Source organism: Anser brachyrhynchus, assembly GCF_964034855.1.
Source record: "Anser brachyrhynchus genome assembly, chromosome: 4".
In the NCBI taxonomy this organism is placed as follows: domain Eukaryota; kingdom Metazoa; phylum Chordata; class Aves; order Anseriformes; family Anatidae; genus Anser; species Anser brachyrhynchus.
In genome coordinates this window covers 50196500-50216686 of record NC_137698.1, presented here as the reverse complement: position 1 = coordinate 50216686, position 20187 = coordinate 50196500, and the positions used below count along the sequence as shown (strand labels likewise).

Below are 20187 nucleotides of genomic sequence, written 5' to 3'. Positions count from 1 at the left end.
ATGAGAAGGAAATAATAGCTTCCACAAGAGTTCTTTTAGATGACTCGTAATCAGGAAGACACTCAGAGTTTAAGTGTACTTTTGTCTGTAAATACTCAATCTGCATTACTGGCACTAATTCTTTTTAAGGGGTTAAGGACAACCACAAAAATCTACACAATCCTTTATTAATAGTTCTCTGTAAATACAGTGTAAAGAGCATTAATTCAAATTTCTTCAAAAATGATTTGGCAAGCATTGACTTGAACACTACACCCTTCACCTTGGAACTCATACAGTAACTTGGCATTGCAACATAATAAATACACACAGCAAAGTACCTTTCCACTTCAGAATAGAGGAAGTAACTCGTGCTGACTTTAATGGAGTTTAAAAGTATATGCCTGGCTGAACTGAAGCCATGGAGGGCTCAGGCTTGCAAAAGATTAATTATGTAGTTTATACAAACTATAACAAAAAGTCATTACTCCCAAGTCCATGGAATGCAGGATATGTCCTCAGAAATCATCTTAAAAGTTAGAATCAGCAAAGGACTTTCATTACCTTGCCACGGAATAGAAACCCATTCAAACCAGACAAACAGCAGCCTGACACATGGAAGAGCTAGGCACAGGCTGGGCTGAAAGGCACCCAGGGGAGAAGTTAGTCTGGATCCTAGGAAAGAACATGCTCCTCCCTCACCGAGACAAGCGTGTTAATTCAAGTTGCACAGTACTGCACCTTACCCCAGTTTCTCCCAATTGTCTAAGTGCTTGAAGCCAAACTACTACCTATTAATTTCTTACTATACCTGTAAAAAGCACAACACTCATATCCAAACCATTTGAAACCATTTCGTTCATGAACCTGAGCTGGGAAGTGAGGGAGGGACAGTGAAACTTTGGGCTAGGTGCTGAGCAGCCAGCCTTCAGTCAGTACAGCAAGTCAACGAGCATCACTTACCTGCTCTGGCTGTTGTCGTGGTGCAAAATGCTACCTGAGAAGTCTGCAAAGAGCATCTCTTGTCTTCAGCAAAACAGGCGGAGAGGTAGACAGCACCTGTGAGTTCTTAATGTACACATGTAAACAACACAAAGGTAGCGGCCTAACATCCTTGTTGTTCTTTTTCTCCCATTATACACAAATCTAGGCAATAAACATAATCATTTCTACAGCCAACAACAAGCTTTCTTCCCCATACTACAGGGGAAGAGAAAACTTCTCCTGGAAGCTTAGCTACTCCTTCTGCTGTTCCGCTCTTGGCATTCAGGATCCACACTGTGCCATCTGTAGATACTGCTGCCAAAAGGATTTTGTTCTTTAAGTCATCGCTTTGGAAAACAAATGGTGTTCCATAAACGCTTGAAGTACCTTCAAATTTCCACAGTAAATTACCCTCCGTATTACAACAGTAGATAAAGCGATCATGGGAGCCAAAAAATATTTCTTGCTTAGTTGAAGTTGAGATGCATGGAGATGAAAACACCGGTCCATTAGTGGGAAACTGCCAAACCTACAGAAATAACATAACCACCATCAGCACAGGTCGGTCACATTTTCAGTATGACAGCAACTCTGATTTTTTGAGTAACTAGTTGTTGACAGGAGAGCATGTTATTTCAAGAGCATACGAGGTTTTGGTGAGGGCTGGTAAATACTTGTCACATTACAAGTTAAGCTTTACACACAGTAAGTGATAAAAGACTCATAAAACAGATATGCAAGAGTTGCTACCTTCCGTGAGGCACACAGAAAATGGCCAACTTGGGAAAAGAATATTCTAGGCCCATCGTAACCAAATTAGTGATGAACTTTATGAATTTATGAATTCTGTTACCACGCCATAACCACAGTATGGTACCAACCCATACTCGTCATGGAGGAACTAAAAAATATTCTCATTTAATTGAATGTGAAGACTGATATATCTTGCCAGAATTATGATTTGCAGCATCTCTGCCGCGATGCCAGAATTGTTTGATAAACAAACAAACATTCTAAGAAACCTTTACTTCTGAACGGCCACCAGCTGTAAAGAAATGCTTTAAACATTCCTGAAAAACTTCAAAACCAAAAGTAGACCATTTTATTTGTTGACACTGCCCTGGCACTACAATTTGCTCTTGGTGCAAGCTCAACTAGAATTTCTGTTACTCCATCAAGCACCTCGGGAGTCAGGGGGTTATTTCTGTCTCAGCCATGACACAGAAATACTACTACTGTAGAAATACATACTACTGATTTTCTGCTTTCTCCTCTCTATAAAAATAAATACATTCTTGTATTTGGTTCACAAAAAGGTATGTGGTAATCATTAAACCTCACAAAAGAGCATTAATAAAGCATCTCATGCAGTGTTTTGTGATGAACATTAAAAAAGCACAAAAAGGCCAACAGTAGCAGCTTTTACCTTTTCTCCAGAATGAGTGTAACAATACAAGTTTCCATCCACGCACCCAATACAAACACACTTCTCATTGCAGTGAGGAGAGGAGAAAAGTGGTTTTCCCAGGAAGCTTTTCCAAATCTTATTCCCCGTCACCTGTAAATGGCAGTGTGCAGTATCTGATGCTTAACAACACAACTGTAAGCAGCTGCACAAAATGACCCTTCCTTCACAGCTTGACCCAGCCCTTAAGAAAGAAAGAAAAAAGGCCTCTTCCAACCAGAATGCACACCAGAAGCAAACCTCCTCTTCAAATACTATTCAAACAAAATGTTTAGCGCATTCCCTGGGATACTCATTGCCCCCTATTCCACCTTTCTCTTCCTTCCCCTAGGCAAAACAGTAATATTAATAACAAAGTAGTAGTAGTAGCAGTTTCAAGAATGACAGATTCATTTTTTAGTTCCATTCCCAGCTCCTCAGTATGTGAAAAGTGTCAGTAAAGGTGAGAATATCTTGAAAATAAGCTGTATGAATTATGACTTGCATTATTATAAACTATAAATACTGTAGGAAATGCTGCAACCCACAATCCATGATTGTCACAATGAGCTCCTATTGTTATAAATAATCACTTGGAGTTACAGCTGGGGTTCTCAACTACCTCTTACTCAGAATTAGGAAAAAAAATATTTTCTTATCTACAGCCCACTAGAGCTGCAAAACAACAGACTTGTCTTCTAACACTAGAGGCAGACAGAGGGACCACTTAGGTACTACTGAGGAAATCTGCAGCAGGGGGAGGTAAGGATAGCCAGGACCGATGTGGGGTTGTGAGAGCTGAACACCACAAACACTGGTTTAACTAATAATGTAGCGTGTGGGATCAGAAGACACTGATTCCAACTTCGGCCTACAGTTAACATGCAAATTCAAGCAAGTCACTTCAACTCCCTTTGTTACTAGATCCTTTTCTGCAATACAGGAATTGTTATAGTGACCTTGTGTAAAATAATAAGGCTCTCATGTGGAAAAAATTTCATAGTAACATAAGATCATGTGATTTCCTTCATCAGAAAAGTGCTCTTAACTTCAGAAATGCGTTTTGGTTTAACCTAAATTTGAGATTGGGATCAAAGACAAGCAGGCAAATATACATACCGGGTTTACAGCCAGTAAGAGTCCTCCTAGTGTAGCAACATAAACATGATGTGGAAAAGAACTTAGACAAGGAGAGGAAAACACAGCTCCACCTTCACAATGCAATTTCCATATACACACCTTTTTCTGTAAGCACAAGAAAAAAAATTACAGTTGGAGATCAAGCTCAGAATGTTTACAAAGACCTTCTAAAGCCAAAGCTTATTAAACAGTTTGTTTACTTACTAGTTAGGAAATTTAAGATATAATTCACATGCTGTTGTAGCAACTCATGTCATTGGCCACTTTCTTTTCTAGTAAATACGAGAAAACATGCTAACCAACCAGTAGTATCTCCCCCCCTTGTTTTCCTTCTCCTCCAATCTGCTCTTTCGAAATGTAAGACTCGCTTTCCACGACTAAGCCACAGCGTTATTTCTAGCTGGGCACCCTATTCTGAAACACCCTCAGAGCATTCAGTAACTGAGAAGCTCAAGATGTGGTTTCACCCAGGACCAGGAGCAGGAGAACACCACTCAATCTATTACTACCACATAATCCTAAGCCCACTCTTCAAGCAGGCAAAACTTGCTCTAAAGTTTTAGGGTGGAGTGGTGAGAAAACAAACACTAGTGGAGTATTCATTTGGTGTACTACAGATAGGGTCTAATTCGGATATTGGCTCTTCTATACAGAAAGGTCAGCCAGCGTACTTACATAAATATCCAAAGCATACAGATGTTGGTCATGAGATCCTATGTAGACTAGCCCGCTGGAAGGATCTACAACTGCAGAGCTTTTCACAGTATCTTCTGTGACAAAAGTCCAGTGGGTTTCTCCATCACTGCTTTGGAGCACGTACACTAAGCCGTCATAACAGCCTGTATCAAACAAAACACAACCACGAAAAAAAAGTATAATAAATATTTGTAATTATGCTGTCATTTACGCTTTTAGCTGCACCATTGCTGGAAAGAAATAAGATGACTTAGGAGATAGAGTTTCAAAATTTTTTCCAAAGCTGCTCCTCCTCTTTTAGCCCCAAGTCTTTGGTGATAATTATACACTCAAAGTTGATCATTCTGTGTGTTCTTTCCAGGTGACATTTAGAATATAATTATTTCATTGCCTTTCTACCAAACTTTACAATAATAATATTAGAAGACAAGTAGAGTTGCGGAAAAGGGAGAAAATGTTTTTAATGACCTCTCTCTCTAATTTTCCTTTATGAAAACAAAGATGCTGAAAGAATAAAGTTTGTATGTTTTCTAATGAAAACTGTAGTTATAGAAACTTTTGGTCTTAAGAAAACATTCAACTTTGTTGTCAGAGTAAACAGCAATCAAAATAGTTGCAAAAAAATGGCAACATCAGCTTTGCATAAAAAACTCATCATCTGGACATCTGTGCTCACCAGTGATCTATGCACTCTAGAAAAAAAGATAACACTAAGACAAATAACGGTAACTCTGTTGGCAACAGATCTGATAAAAAATAGAGCACACTGGTCCTAACAGAAAAAGTTTTATATCAAGTCAGTGCTACACATCAACAGCCAACAGTCCTTAAAATTCACACACAATGATGGATTAAAATCTTCCTTTCCCAAACTCATGTTTAAAAACAAAAAGCTATCCAAACATTTTCACGTCACTTATATTTACAAATATATAGTCGAAGGAGATAATTTTTCACAGTTTAATTATCTGAGGCACCACATGCTGACCTCTGTGTCTATTAATATTCAAAGACATTTTAAGACTGTATCACCTTTCTATACTTTTTTTTAAACACAGTGTAACTGAAAAGAAACTGTACCTACTGCTTATTCCTTAACAAGGCCTTTCTAATAAATTCACATATCATCACCCACAACTGAACAGTATGTTAAGTAATCTCCATCACAGGTTATCATGAAACTTGAATTACTTATTCCTTCTTCCCATTCTGTTTTACAATAAACTAGTCCTGAAGCAGACACGTAAGTTTATGGGTAAGTATAGATGGAAGTCATTCCGAGGTAAGAAATAAGGTTCTACGTTACTCATTTCATATTTAGCAGAAAAATGACTCTGAAATGAAGGCTAAACCAAAAGACATACCGACGATGACGAAATTCCCACACCTAGATATGCAGGCAGAAGATTCAATACGATCTCCAAGGGTCTTCTCCCACTTTATTTCTCCCAAATCTAGATCAATGGCCTGCATTGTGTGAGAGTGAGAGCCAACATATACAGATGCAGATATTTCATCTTTAAAAGGTATTATAACCAACGGCGATGCATCAACACATTTTCTTGTGTTTGACTTCCATCTTATGCATAATGTCAACTCTGCTGTTGTTACGTGACTACATTCTGCTTGGAGTTGCTGTACAGAGCTCCAGTCAGTTTTATTTGCATTGTTGGTAACTGTTAAAATTCTGTTTTTCTCCATTTCATGCCCTTGCACATGGCTTTTCATTATATTTGGAGTTGCTAAATGCAGAAGGGATGGTTGTTGTAGTGGTTCCACTCTGACCTGTGCTGTATTATGGGGTTGCATTAAAGACTTGGTGAAATTCATAGAAAGAAAATGATTTCCTCTGCTCAGCGCAAGAAATGAAATTAATCCTGGAACAACCTCAAGATTTCTTTCAGATTTCAGTTTACCATATTTTCCATGGATTTCCTCTCCATTGTTCCCACTTAGTTTTCTTTTCAAAGCATTGTCATTATTTATTAGTTGGTCTTCATCCGGAAACACGGTTTTAAGAATATGTGTATAAACCTGTTCGATCGTGCGGCTGAGAATAACTTCCAGGAGTCCAGGCACAGCTCTGCCTACTAGCATCTCAATTTCATCATAAAATTGAAGAGCCTTTAAGGAGTCTCCACCACTGTGAAGAAATACTGCGTCTCTAGAAATTCCACTGGAATCACCTAGGAAACCCAGAACAGACTAGAGAAAAGAAGGAAAGAAGTAACAGTTCATCAGTCTTCCACCACATCACACAGAAAAACTTAAGTCAGGTAATATCCTAATAAATACCCAGAAGTCCCACTAAAAATTAACAGGAACTGAGGAAAGTCAGTTCCCTCTGAAACTTTGCAGAGATACTGACAGAACACGAGCTGGGGAGGAACGTGGGAACAGGGAGCTACTAGTTCAGTACTACACATTTTTTTGTTCATTTCCAATTCTGCAGTCTAAGGAACGGAAGCAGAAAGTGCTGTATTTTTGTTGGCCGTTTTCAATCTCGATACCATTTACTAATGACACCTACACTATTTCTCAGATAAAATATAGATGCCTTTAGATAAAATTGGTTTTTAGTAAGATTTATATAAAACAGTATCTTTTGCTTTTGAATGATTTAAGTAACCTATTTATCTACCTACTGTTGAAGCTATAACCCCTTCCAATTCATAAAGGATTACGGATTCAGCATTGTTATTACAACAAAGAGCAATTACTGCATGTCTCCTGTCACTGCACTCCCTGCTTCTTAAGTATAGTTATGAAATCCCAAACCCTCTGGTTTTGGAGGCTGCATTCTACTGTTCAGACTAGATCTAGGGCACGTCCCATCCCCTTGGTTATCATTTCTATAGCCACCAACACAGTTAAGTATCAGCAAAGGCACTGCAAACTGCATCACCAGCTTCCTTCTGCATGTATGTATTCAGCAAATCCCACTTTCAGGTGAAACTTAGAAGTATACCTTTCAAAAAAATCTAATACTGTTGGGCATCACATTTGAGTACTTTGAAAAACAAGCCTTTACCACAGAAGTTTAGAAACAATACAGTGAGACTGTCCAAGAGATAATTACGCAACTGTGCCACCTATTTAAAAAAGACTCTTCAATTTGTAATTACCTTTAGAAATAAGAAACTCTACTAACACAGTAGCTATTTTGTACAAAATTTCCACGTCCCAGTTCCTTGTTTCCCTTAGGGATACCTTACTTGGCAAGTGAAGCAGTATTCAAAAAGCTACTGACAGATTACATCCTTCCTATACTAATTGCTTATACCTTCACAGTCTGCAGCTTTATCTGATACAGAAACATAACTGAGTCCCTCCTGGCCATTACAGAGCAACTATATTTAAGTATTAACTGAACAGAAAGAGCTGTAATACTTGAATGTATAGGCAGCAAGAATGTTCTGGCTGCATTAGTCATACTTCTTAAAACTGTTTAATTCCTGACACATGTATAATGATCCACTTGCAAAGATAAAAAGGCAGCTCAAAATACTACCTTCCATAAATACTGCAATCTTTCCCACAATTCCTCTGCGCCATTCAGCTTACTGTCACGCCTTCTGGAGTTTAGATGGTTGTGGTAAATCTTGTTCAGTTCAGATATATCAACTTTGCCTTTGTAGAAAATAAAGTATGATTTTTTTCATTGCTTTTCAGCATTTACACTTCCAAAGCTTGCTCTCCCCAAATAGTTATCTTACTCTTTTACAGGCTTCCACTCAACTGCACTTTTTTTTTTTTTTTATTCCAGTCAATCAGCTACACTCAACAGAACCCAATAAGGTTTTTGAAAACTTACTCTAGCCTCCCGCATAATCCCACTTTCAGTGCCTGATCTTTCCCTGAGAGAAGTCAGGGTTCTGTCACAGACTGCAACAGAAGTGACAGAGAAAAAAAAAGTGCAGTTTTAGTACTAAATTGATTTTACTGCTACATTTTGAATCTTGAATGAAACATTATCAAGCACACATAATACATGGTCAAGATTTCCTAGTAGGTGTTAGTTATCTGATCTGTGTGTTTCAAAAGCATGATGAGATTTGGGTCAATTAAAAAAAAAAAGAATGGAGACCATTAAAGTAAGTGGCAAGGGTACTTATAGTTTCACCTACCATGTGATGTTAAAGGCAAAGATTTAATCCGCACAAGCTCATCAGGAATTGCGTGAGCTGGCAGACATTTTTGAAGTTCTTGAAGAGTTTCTCTCTCTTCTAAATCACCACTGAGCACAACAAATAGGATAAGTTTTTCCTGCTGATACCAGGTCACTGCACAAGCTTCTACCTGACAAAGATCTTCAGCAGCCTATAATTAAAAAACATTATTTATGTTTTGAAATGCAGTTTATCAAAAGACCATGCAAGCACTGCAGTGCACCATTTGAAAATTTTCATCTGCATAAACAGTTTTCAATTCTGTTGGAATAAAACATACAATAAAATAGATTTCTAAGAACGCAAAACCGAACTCCTCCCTTCTAGGTACCTATATTACATGACTAGATTTTTGATAATACATCCTCCTAATTTCTTCAAAGCTTCTAAAAATCATCTGAAAATGAGTACATACAGATTTCTGGTGGTAATGATGCACGAGCATTATCCCTGCTCTTCTGTACTGGCACACTCATTAGAATCATAGAACCACAGAACCATTTAGGTTGGAAAAGACCTCTAAGATCATCCAGTCCAACCTTTAACCTAGCACTGCCAAGCCCACCATTGAACCATGTGGCTAAGCTCTACATCTACACGTTTTTTGAAGACCTCCAGGGATGGTGACTCAAGCACTTCCCCAGGCAGCCTGTTCCAATACTTCACAACCCTTTCAGTGAAGAACTTTTTCCTAATATCCAGTCTAAATCTCCCCTGGTGCAACTTAAGGCCATTTCCTCTTATCACTTAGTGCTCAGGAGAAGAGCCAAATCCCCACCTCACTATAGCCTCCTTTAAGGTAATTGGAGAGAGCAGTAAGGTCTCTCCCAAGCCTTTTCTCCAGGCTAAACAACCTCAGCTGCCTCGGCCACTCTGCATAACATTAGATGTTACATTACCTGCTGCAAACATTCAATATTAAAACGTTTGCCATGACGTTTAATCTGATTGTCTTTCCGACCCAAGAAGACCATCTGTGCATTCTGCACTCTTACAAAATCCCCTGTTTCTCTCATTGTGCCCGGGGGTACAGTTATCTCATCATCAAGAAAGCAGATTCGTTCTTCACCACCTACACAAGAAAAGACTGTGGTCATTATTAAATGGCTAACTGTAAATGAAATTATTATGAAAATACTGAGTGTTTTATTAAATTCTCCTAAATGCTAGCAAGCATTATAAAGAGTAAACGTTTATTGCCAATGTCTAAACTTCTACACTGTATCAATTGGCCCATACAGTTAATTCAGTTACAACATGTAAATTATTACAGCTGAGCATCAAAATTGCAAGCAGGAAAAAAAAGATAATCAGTATAATGAAAGCAGCATGCAGATAAAATGGTGATAATTTCCTGTCCATCATTCCAACAACCTAAAATGCCATCAAGGTTCCCAGCCCAATGGGAATTTACAATGTTACATTAATGTGTTTATTAGAGGTAGGCACCAAGTAAAAAAAAATCAACATATTACTAAAACCCAATTAGGAAAAGTATCTTAGAAGAACAAAAAATATAAAATAACCTATAAATACTTGTCCCTCGCCTTCTAGAACTGCGGAACCATTGTCGCCTCTGACCTCAACTGTTGTTCCAAGGAGCGGTGATCCCAAAGGTACAGAGAAATCAGTTCTAAAGATATTGAAGAGAGAAGCAGTAAAAATCTTTTCCTTCTGAACACAAAACGATTACAGGCATTATTTAACATTCAGCCTTTTAAAAGATCAGTATCAGGGCAAGAGTAGATAGCTGGGGATTCTTTCTACAAATATTTCTTCTTAAAAAACTGCTCTATTTGTTCAAAATTAAAAACTTCGTCAATGTGCATGGGTTTCATTATCAGATACAAAAAAAACCACCCAGACAATGACAGAAAATAAGGCTTAATGGATTATGAAATCCCCTGAGAGTCCCCTGAGTTTCTGCCAGCTTTTAAGTCCCCCAGGTTGAACCTCTATCAAGTTCAACCATTTTAAACACATACAAACACTTTCTAATTCATTCTTTCCCTACCCTAGTTTGAGCTTTTATTCTTGTGGGTTACTGATATTGTGTCAATGAATACAGGTGACTCTTCCAGAAAAACCTGCAATAAAAGGAACAGTAATTTCAATATCATGTATCTTATTACAGAATTCTTCCACTGAGCTGCAGACCAACTCATTCCTTTCCCTTTTGCAAGCACTTTGCAAAACCTCATTCACTGAATACAGACACTACTTCTGAGTGAAAGTAAAGAATAATATATTTTTTCAGTAAATTAAAAAAAAGTAACTTGAAATAATTTTGGTAATATATCAAGTTAGGCATGTGTATCAACTCAGCTCTGATCTTAAAGTCTCATATTTGAACCTAATACTCTTGCTCAATCCCTGCTATTTAGGCTGTTGAAACCTCTTCTTTTTTCTGATCAGTCAATGAATGCTTTATCCTGTGTTAGCCAAAATGCACTCAAATTTTGTATTTTTTGCCAAAAAAAATGTTTGTTTTTTCAAAATACAATGACTTGGCAAATAGACAAGAGGAAGCATCCCTGATATTCAGCATGTTTACCCCACACCATGGAAAAGTCCCAACAGAAATAAATAAATAAAAAAAAAGTAAAATATAGCAGCTACAAACAAAACAAGATTACTACATATATTATAAAACAGCAAAATTAAAAGAAAAAAACAACAACTCATTTTGACATTATTTTTAAGAGACTTGAGATTAGATGTTTAATTTTGCCAAACATATCTAAAAAACAGAGGGGAGACAGACCAATAACGCACTAACTTTTCTGCTGATTTTTTGATATTCTAGTATTCTCTAGAAACTGTGCCAGTTTTTATCATTTAGATAGCAAGAATAACAGACCACTGCACTCCAATTGTCCTACCAATACTAAAAGTGAAGAAGACATAAAACTATCTGTCCTGTTTTTGATCCTGGGCTGCTTACTTGTTTACTGCAAAGGAACTGTAATTCCCTGTGCAGTGACACTTAGAGGGAACAGGCTGCGATGTGAAGAGCGAGAGACAATAGTCACAGACTATAAAAATTTTCAGCGTTCCAACTGCACCTTAGTTTGAACTGAAAAACAACAGATTATCTCGGGAGCACAAAAACTTTGAGTAGAAAAAACAGCTTCACTGACGAGAAGACAATGTTTGAACTCAGAGAAACCACAATGAAACATTAGAATCAGAAAATTTCAGTGCTGTAAAAGATCTCACATTTTCTGCAGAACAGGTACCTAATAACAGGCCACATCTAGAAGAGTCCTTGCTTGTGCTGTAGGAGTTTTCCAGGAGAATTTGTCAACAGTTTATGACCATCCACCATTTTCAGTCTTCAGTTGTTAAAGCACCAGGTTAATATATCACACCATTTGTCTGACACATCCCATTCCATAGGACGTGTCTAACTGAAGTCACACGTGTAACACCATGCCAGGGAATAATTAGACATTTCAGAGAGCAAACAAAACACTGAGCTAACTCAAAGAACCTCTCATGGCCTTGACACTCCTGCAACTCTCTTTATGAAATTCAATGAACAAAAAAAGTCTTTAACTGAGTGAAAATAGCAGAGTGCTAAATGATGAAAAGGAAGTACTTCTGGAAGTCCAACCAAAAGGACCATGAAACCTTGGGTGAGCCACTTTGTACAAATTTCTGCCATCTGTACTTGTCAAGTGACATCAGTGGGATCATTTGCTGAACAGTGTATTATCCAATATCAGAAAAAAATCAGAAACTAGTCTCCACTTCGTTTGTGGAGTTTTAAAACTGTAGGTAAAAGCACTGTAGCAGTAAGAACCACTCATATCTATTGATTACATTTGAAAGTCGTCTCTGAGTATTTTCGCTTCAAATAAGTAAATCTCAGAAGCAACTTTCTAAGTTTCTTCTAACTTTCTAACTAAGCTATGAAGGTGTCTTTGTTCAGAGGCTATGATTGAGACTTAAAGAGCCTCATTTTTCTACTCCCACCGACAGCTCTATTAGGCTTCTTCTGTTCGAATATGCAAGATCTCACTGGAAAAGCTTCACGAGGAGCAAGAGTAGGGCTAACTGAAGTTACTAACAAATTGGGTAGGAGCTATTTGCCTGCAGAAGTGCAACACCAAGCCAGTACCAGCACACAGAGACAGCGCACCCTGGACTAGGCCAGTCCAGGTCCACCAGTGGGAAGGCAGGCTGGGATGAGGAAGAAGTCTAGATAGAGAGATGACCAAAACAGAACCCATCACGACACACTGTGTGAAGCAGTGCCACAAGCATGCAGGATTTCAGACCGAAGTTTTACGGTTCAACAATCACTCACCAACTTTTACTTGGGGGGGTTGTAACAACATGAGAAAACGGTCAGATTTGCCTATTTCTACGTAAAAGACGTGTAACTTCTACTGGCATAAACACTGATGAGGACTCAAGTAGCCCTGGAAACAGGAGACCTGGGTTTCATTTCTACTGATTTTTAGCATTCACATACCAAGCCATGAAAACAATGAAATTTCCTACCTAAAATCAGCACTAAAAACCTCTTCAGGAATCTTGTAGCAAGTGGCCCAGCTTGACACTTCGGTGATACCGTATAGATTAAAAATACTTGTTCTGTTCTCCTGGTGCTTCCAACTTTTCAGGAGACTCAGTATGGGAAAGGTTTCACCACCAAGAGCTAAGACTCGGAGTGAAGTATCTGCAGACAACACTGTTGACTTAATAATGTGAGCTCCAAACCTTCTGAGAAGTGTTGGTGTTGCCTGAATGATTCATGTTAAAAAAAGAAAGAGAAATACCTGTTACTTTTTTTTTTCCATATGCGTACCTCTTCTTGCTTTATATCTACTACCATATTTACGTTGTGGATCTATTTAACCATTATCTCTGTACAGTAGATGGCATCAACCATCAAATGTTAGTATAGACTGTGCTGCTGTTTTGCAAGGTTTTGTATATTGTGTGAAGCCTTTCATGAGTACTATCAGCACCAATTTACATTCTTCTGCAGAGTTTCTGCTTTACCTAGCTTTACGAAATACTTTGTTACACTGCCAGGTAAAAGGCCAGGATTATTCAACCACGCTTGATGCTCATAACTTCAAGTAAATTTTCCAAAAATGAATTTTAAAGCTATTAAAAACGAGATGACCTATTCCAACACAGAAGGAACAAATGAAGGCTCATATAAGCAGATGGCCTGAAAACAAGAAGCGTTGCTGGGGAATCAATTATTCTATTTCTCTCATTATTGTTAAAAGACAATAATTTACTAACGTTTTATCATCCTACCAATGGCACTATTTCAATTGTATTTTCAGAACAGAGACTACCACTAAAATTCAAAAATTGTTTGAGGAAAGGCTCCAAGATCTAGTCTATTACACAGGGCTAACATGTTTCTAACAGCTTACTCCATAATTTAGTTAATTCTGAAGAATTAATGGATCCTCAAGATGGATGTTGGTTTTATCTTCAGTTCATTGCTTTGTGTTGCAAACTGTATGACGCTCCCTACAAACAGTAATTTGCCGATGAGCTAACATTTTACAGAAAAAGGATAGCATGACCTCCTCTCTCCAGGAAGAACGCTACTGTCGTTACTGTTTAGACTGATGAAAAAGTAACACACGTTAGGAAAGGTGAGAAGTGAAAGACTGAAAGCAGTCATCTTAGGTGTTGCCTACCTGCAGCACTGTCACATGGTGATGGCGAAACAGAGCAGCAGACAGCTCCAAAGGCATCATTTTAACGGTGTTTGGAACTACTAGAATCGAGGCTCCACTGGTCAGCGCAATGAACAATTCAACCACAGATGGGTCAAATGTTAGAGGAGAAGCCAGGAATAGCACGTCATCCTGTGTGACCTCAAATATGGATCTGAAACAAGAAAGCCAGGAATTACAAACCTGATGCATGTTGTTAAAAAATCAACTCCAAACTAGAAGAGCAGCACTAAAGAGATTCCCCACTTTAGCAACGCCAAGGGGTTACAGACTACCCTGAATATGTAGGCATGTTGCCAGAATATTCAGACCAGACAATTTCAGCAAAAGCTCCTGTATCGAGACTGTAACTATTAATATAAACTAATGAGGTCCTTTTACAAGTTCATCTACCACATTACACACCAATACAGCATGCTGAAAGACGTATTTCAACTAATGGGTGCTCATTTTAAAAAAAAAAAAAAAACACAACTGTTATTTTCCATAAATAGATTTTCTAGAAATTATTAAATAGAACAGAAAGAAACCCAAGGAGACTAAAAAGGAATTAGGATTTAAAAACTACAAAAAACATTTAAATATAATTGTGAATGAACAATTAACTTTGTTATCTATTTCTTTTAAGCAGCAAACCAGCAATACAATACTTACAACAACAGCATATTATTTCAAGTACACCCATAAAAAATGAGTAAAACATATTATAAAACATAATTTTTAAAAATCATTATAAACTTACTTTAATAATAATAATTTTAAAAAGTAAGTATCAAAAATGACACCAAGAGAAACAAAACTTTGTGGTACTATTTTGAAACAACAGAAACACCCACAAAGAAATCCGAAATGCAAGGGAAGGAGGAAGAAGTGAAACAGTGCTAGCAAAGACCCAATGTACAACCCTCTGAAGTGCTTAGAGAGTCCCTAAATATCAAATTTGTAAAAGCTTTTAAAGGAAAAACTGGAAACCACACTTACTTAAGATGATGAATATTTGGCACTATACATTTATGAGGTACTCGGACAATTTTGGGGGTCCCAGTAGTTCCTGATGTATGCAAGACGTATGCTAAAGAGCATTTCTGGCCAACATCCATGTATCCTCCTCCTGATGTTTTTACTTTGAGTTGTTCTGGGCAAACAGTATTTCCTGGCTGTGAGTTACCCATAGCCTTGAAAGGTTCATATTTACTGTTTACATTGTCTGCTTGTGAATTTACATCGGTGTGGCTCCAGCTTGTTTGGAAGAGAGTTAAACCCATATGTTCTACTGCAGAAGAATTGCGAGAAAACCAACCAACGTGGGACATCTGGAATTTCTGTAAAATAAAACAAACACTTTAAATAGCAGAACTCACGATGCTCTGTTGTTCTACCATATGTAATGAAACATGAAACAACATTTTTCACAAATTACCTGTGATTTTTCACCCCTCTATTTTGGAGGATTTACACCAGACAGTTTTAAGCTCATATATGTTTGTATATTAACTATGAGTAAACACAGACTTTATAAATGAGAAATAAACACCTACCTGAGCAAATAATTAAAAGGGAAAACATACAGAGGACAAAGAATTTTTCTGAACAGGGGAGAAGCACTTTGTACTGCTAATTTTAAAGATATACTTTTCTGAATGAAAGCCTCTTGTCATGAAAAAAACAAAACAAGCCCAACCAAGCTTATAGAAACAGAATACAATCTGAATAGCTACACATTTTTAAATTGCACTTTAATGCTTCTGTAGAAGCCTGAACACTTACCTTTATTTTGTCATTCTCAACAAGAATATATCGAAGATTGCATTTCCTAATGAAGTATGTAGATAACACTGGTGGTGCATCTGGATCAATAGGAGAGTAAGCAGCTGGAACCTGAAGGATTCTAACAAGACAAAAACATTTTAAATAAATAAATAAAAACCCACAGAGAAATGAAGAAAACTCTAGGAAAATCCATTTGAATTTAACTAAGATTTTTTTTTAACTGTAATTTGTACCCAGAGCCAGAAAATTTAGTTATAACCTGACTTTTAAATATTTTATTAGAAACGAAGTATGAAACAAATTATAATCAGTGTTGCCTTTTGGCATTTTACAGCAAGGAAAAATGTTAGAGCTAAATAAAAAAAAAAATCGAAATTTTCCTTGGCCAAGCAGATTGGTGATGACAAGGGTAACACTGACATAACAGCACCATGATTTCAAAACTTCAGCTATAGACTCTGGACAGAAATACAAGCATTCATTTATACACCTGCAACATTTAAAAAAAAAAAAAGTCTGCACACTGAATACAGTTCCTATTCTCAGTAAACAGTCCAGTATAAGAAAATTCTGAGCACATATCAGAACTTTTTTCCCTAAGAAATAAACAGAGGAACAGTAAGTGTCATTCTGCTCTCATTCACAGTGCTTTATGTTGTAGTTTCTTCAACCGTTGTTTACTGCAAACGCTCCCTCTAGTGGCTTAATTTGATAAAAGGCTAACACTTGAATTTATTAACTCCACAGGAAAAAAAAAAATCGGTAACTAAAATATGAAGTTTCCCTAAATCTTCTCATTTCATCTTAGGCTGGGTTCCCGTGTCCAATTAGCTAAAATTCCTCATTGTGCAAGTGATTTATCACTGTAATAATGACAAGATCCTGAACAAAGGCTTGGAAACTGCAGTGTTCTGCCTACTGGAATCAATACCCACTTAAGCCTGCCCTGCATTACATACAGCAGTTGATTTTTTACAGCTATCTTTGCTGAGTAATTAAAATGCCCTGCCAGTTCCCAGGCATATAACAAAAGAAATCTGTGTTGCTGCTCAGGGCATTAGGACACAGGATAAGCCAGGATGGATGGGACTACAGGCTGCCCCGTACAACCTGCTGCTCCAGTGGGGTCAGCCCTGAGGCCGTTGTGCAGGACTTTGTCCAGTCAGATCTTGAAAGTCTTTAAGGACAGAGCCTGCACAACCTCTCTAGGCAACCTGCTCCACTGCTGGACTGAGGAAAATGTGTTTCCCTATTATTGAGGAAGCTCCTCAGCACTTCTGGAAGGTTCATGATCACAGCACCCACTTGATAGAGATCCTTATAGTCAACTGTGATGCATCTTCTGATGCTACTGTGTATTTTAGGTGCAGTGTGACAGCAGGAAATATCAACATAGACCTCACAAGCAAAGCTGCTGCAGTATACGCCAACTGAAGAAAATATGCTTGGGATGCTAAGATACTATGTTACATCATAAATATAATAGGTAAAAGGATACAAGCATTCTAATTCATCAGTAATGGTAAGTTATAAAAATTGCTGAATTAACATGAGTGCTGAGATAAACATTTCTATTTCCTAGCCATTAAATAATCAATGTCTCTGTAGTGCTGCATTGCTAATTAACTTCTCCTGCAACGTTCCTGTAATAGAACTGTACCTACAGACTCATTTAGCTTAAAACATGACATTTGTTTTCAAGACTTTATTTTCGGCTAGCAAGACAAGAAGAATGCGTTAAAAAATGTATACTTGTTTTTGAATATATTTATTCTGTTAATCAAGCCCATTTTTAAACAAGTACAAAGATAGTCAGTAATTGCTGATATTTCTATAAATATACTTAACCGTACATTAAAAAGAATTACATACATTTTAGATCAAGGAACCTAAGATTCAATAAACTTTGGCATAGACTTTTCAACGACTAAACTGCAATACTGCAATCTTTTCCCTTTAAGATTGCAAGAATCAGAGTGCCTCTAGACTGTTAAGGAATGCTATAAAGAAAAAAAAGCAAGCATTTCAGCAGCAGCAAGACCAACTAGTAGGTATTGCTTATGGTATTACTACATTTTTGTTGATATTAAAAACATAAACAGACTGAAAATTTACTTAATAGAGTTGACCATTAAAAATACAATACAGAATTCAAACCATTACCCTAAGATCCAAGAGGGTAAGTTTATTCCTGGATAGCAGTAAAGGCCTATTTCACATTTTCCTTGGTGACTGCAGTGCTTTTGAAGGAAAGCTGTTAACTCCGTGGCAAGTTTAACCACTGTTGCGTATGTGTAGAAAGTTGGAGGTTCATCATTGCACTGATCAAACCAAACTGCTTTTCTATCTGAGTACAGGCTAGCTGCCTGGTTCACCATCTCCTGAAGAGTCATCCCAGCTGCATTTCTTCAGTAGCCCTGGAAGATTAACAAAGACTACATTGTCATCTCCTATTTTTATATATATAGAGAGAGAGAGAGAAAGAGAGAGAGAGAGAGAGAGAGAGAGAGAGAGAGAGATGTATATTAGTCAAATGACATAAATACACAAAACAGTACCAACCGGGAAAAAAAACCAACAAACTTCTCAGTTAACAGAAAACACAGTGCTTCACTGTGTTTTTTACAACACCTTATACTGCTAGAACATAAAGCTTAATATTTTAATCGTTTACTATGGGTCTCATGCTTAGGAGCATGGTAATTCACTTAGATTTAATTACAGACCTAGTTTGCTCCTTATTACACCTTTATTTTTAAAGCTGTACAGAACTAAAATATTAACTTTAGCAATTCATAGAATCATTAAGGCTGTGAAAGACCTCCTAGATCATCTCATCCAACCACCCCCTACCACCAATACCACCCACTAAACCATGTCCCTAAGCACCATGCCCAACCTTTCCCTGAACACCCCCAGGGACGGTGACTCCACCACCTCCCTGGGCAACCCGTTCCAATTTCTGAGAAGAAATGTCTCGTAACTTCCCATCCGAACCTCCCCTGGCACAACTTGCGGCCACTCCCTCAGGACCTATCACTAGTTACCTGTGAGAAGAGGCTGACCCCCAGCTCCCCACACCTTCCTTTCAGCTCGTTGTAGAGAGCAACAAGGTCTCCCCTGAGCCTCCTCTTCTCCAGACTGAACACCCCCAGTTCCCTCAGCCGCTCCTCACAGGACTTGTGACCCAGGCCCCTCACCAGCTTCGCAGTCCTTCTCTGGACACGCTCCAGGGCCTCAATGCCTTAAACTGACCGCCAGCTTTAACAGCACAGGGAAATACGGCTTACGCAGGGATCCCAACAGACGACTCCTAAGGCTTTACCAGCGCTGCCCGCGCAGATGCGCGTCCCTGTACCACGGGGCCCTCCTGCCCGGCCCGGCCCAGCCGCGGAGCGGACGGCACCGCACTAAGGCCCCCGCAGCGTCCCCCGCCGCACCCCGGCACGCCCCAAGCTCCCCCCAGCCCGCCCCCAGCCCAGCGGCCGCCGCGGGACGGGTGCCGCCAGTCCCAGCGCCCCCGGCTCCCACCTCAGCCAGCAGCCGCCGTTCGCCACCTCCTAGCAACCGAAAGACAGCGCTTCTGATTGGTGGGGCAATTATAGTGCTGGACGACTCCCCAGTAACGCGCGCTGTCATTGGTCAGTGTCTGTCGCACTGTTCAGGCATCCGAAAGCGGCGCCCGGCCTGAGCGGGGTGGCGCCATTTTGTCCCCTGGGGGGGGGACAACTGTGAGTGCGCCGCAGCCCTGCCGGCCCTCCCCGGCAGCGCCTCCTCAGCGATGAGAAAAGGGCAAAAAGACATGCAGAGGCGTTCGGGGCGGAGGGCGGGCTGAGGGGTGCGGAGCAGCCAGGCCTCGCCACTCACACACCGCTCGTGTCCCCCCCCCCGCCCATGCAGAAGATGGTACGGGCGGCCGGGGGCGCTACGGTGGCGGGAAAGGCGCGGCCGCCATTTTCTGCAGGGGCGGTGGGGGGGAGGGGGCTGCTGGGGGGGCTGTATGTGCGGAGGGGCGGCGGGGCCGGGCAGGGGAGTCCGGCGGCTGGCCCCAGATGATTTGTTTCACGGGGAGTTTATTAAGGACAAATTCGACGCGTGCTGCCGCAAAGGCGGCGCGGAGAGATGACGACAAAAGCAGTTCGTCGTTTTTAATGTCGTGCATGGGAGGAGTTAATGCGTCAGCGCTCCACTGTTTTGTCCCATTTTTAAAATAACGTAGCACGGTTCCACGCTGGTAATAGAGTTTCACGGTGTAATGAGTGAAGCCTTGTTTGTTCATTAAACATTGCTG

General features: G+C 39.3%; 1 protein-coding gene across 2 annotated transcripts; it reads right to left on the bottom strand.

Moving 5' to 3' along the window:
* Positions 1 to 153: 153 nt before the first annotated feature.
* On the bottom strand, positions 154 to 19576 carry AASDH (aminoadipate-semialdehyde dehydrogenase). 2 transcript variants are annotated; one of them, XM_080591142.1, is made up of 15 exons: positions 19428 to 19575; positions 18060 to 18313; positions 15894 to 16014; positions 15108 to 15448; positions 14088 to 14280; positions 12922 to 13163; positions 9939 to 10045; positions 9312 to 9484; positions 8371 to 8563; positions 7755 to 7873; positions 5608 to 6448; positions 4223 to 4386; positions 3527 to 3652; positions 2390 to 2521; positions 154 to 1492 (listed from the first exon to the last, which is right to left on the bottom strand). In XM_080591142.1, exons 2-15 carry the CDS (start codon positions 18287 to 18289, stop codon positions 1085 to 1087), a joined length of 3390 nt encoding a protein of 1129 aa, XP_080447268.1. In that variant the 5' UTR covers positions 18290 to 18313; positions 19428 to 19575; the 3' UTR covers positions 154 to 1084. The 2 variants fall into 2 exon arrangements, with proteins under 2 accessions (XP_080447268.1, XP_080447269.1); XM_080591143.1 differs by lacking the exon at positions 154 to 1492 and having other exon boundaries at positions 2474 to 2612; positions 19428 to 19576.
* Between the last annotated feature and the right edge of the window lie 611 nt (positions 19577 to 20187).

Coding starts and splice junctions, on each gene's coding strand:
- AASDH (XM_080591142.1), bottom strand. CDS start 18,289: ATGACTCTTCAGGAGATGGTGAACCAGGCAGCTAGCCTGTACTCAGAT. Junction 16,015..18,059: donor TTACCCTCTTGGATCTTAGG/GTAATGGTTTGA, acceptor TTGTCTTGTTAG/AATCCTTCAGGTTCCAGCTG. Junction 1,493..2,389: donor ACACTCATTCTGGAGAAAAG/GTAAAAGCTGCT, acceptor TTATTTCTGTAG/GTTTGGCAGTTTCCCACTAA.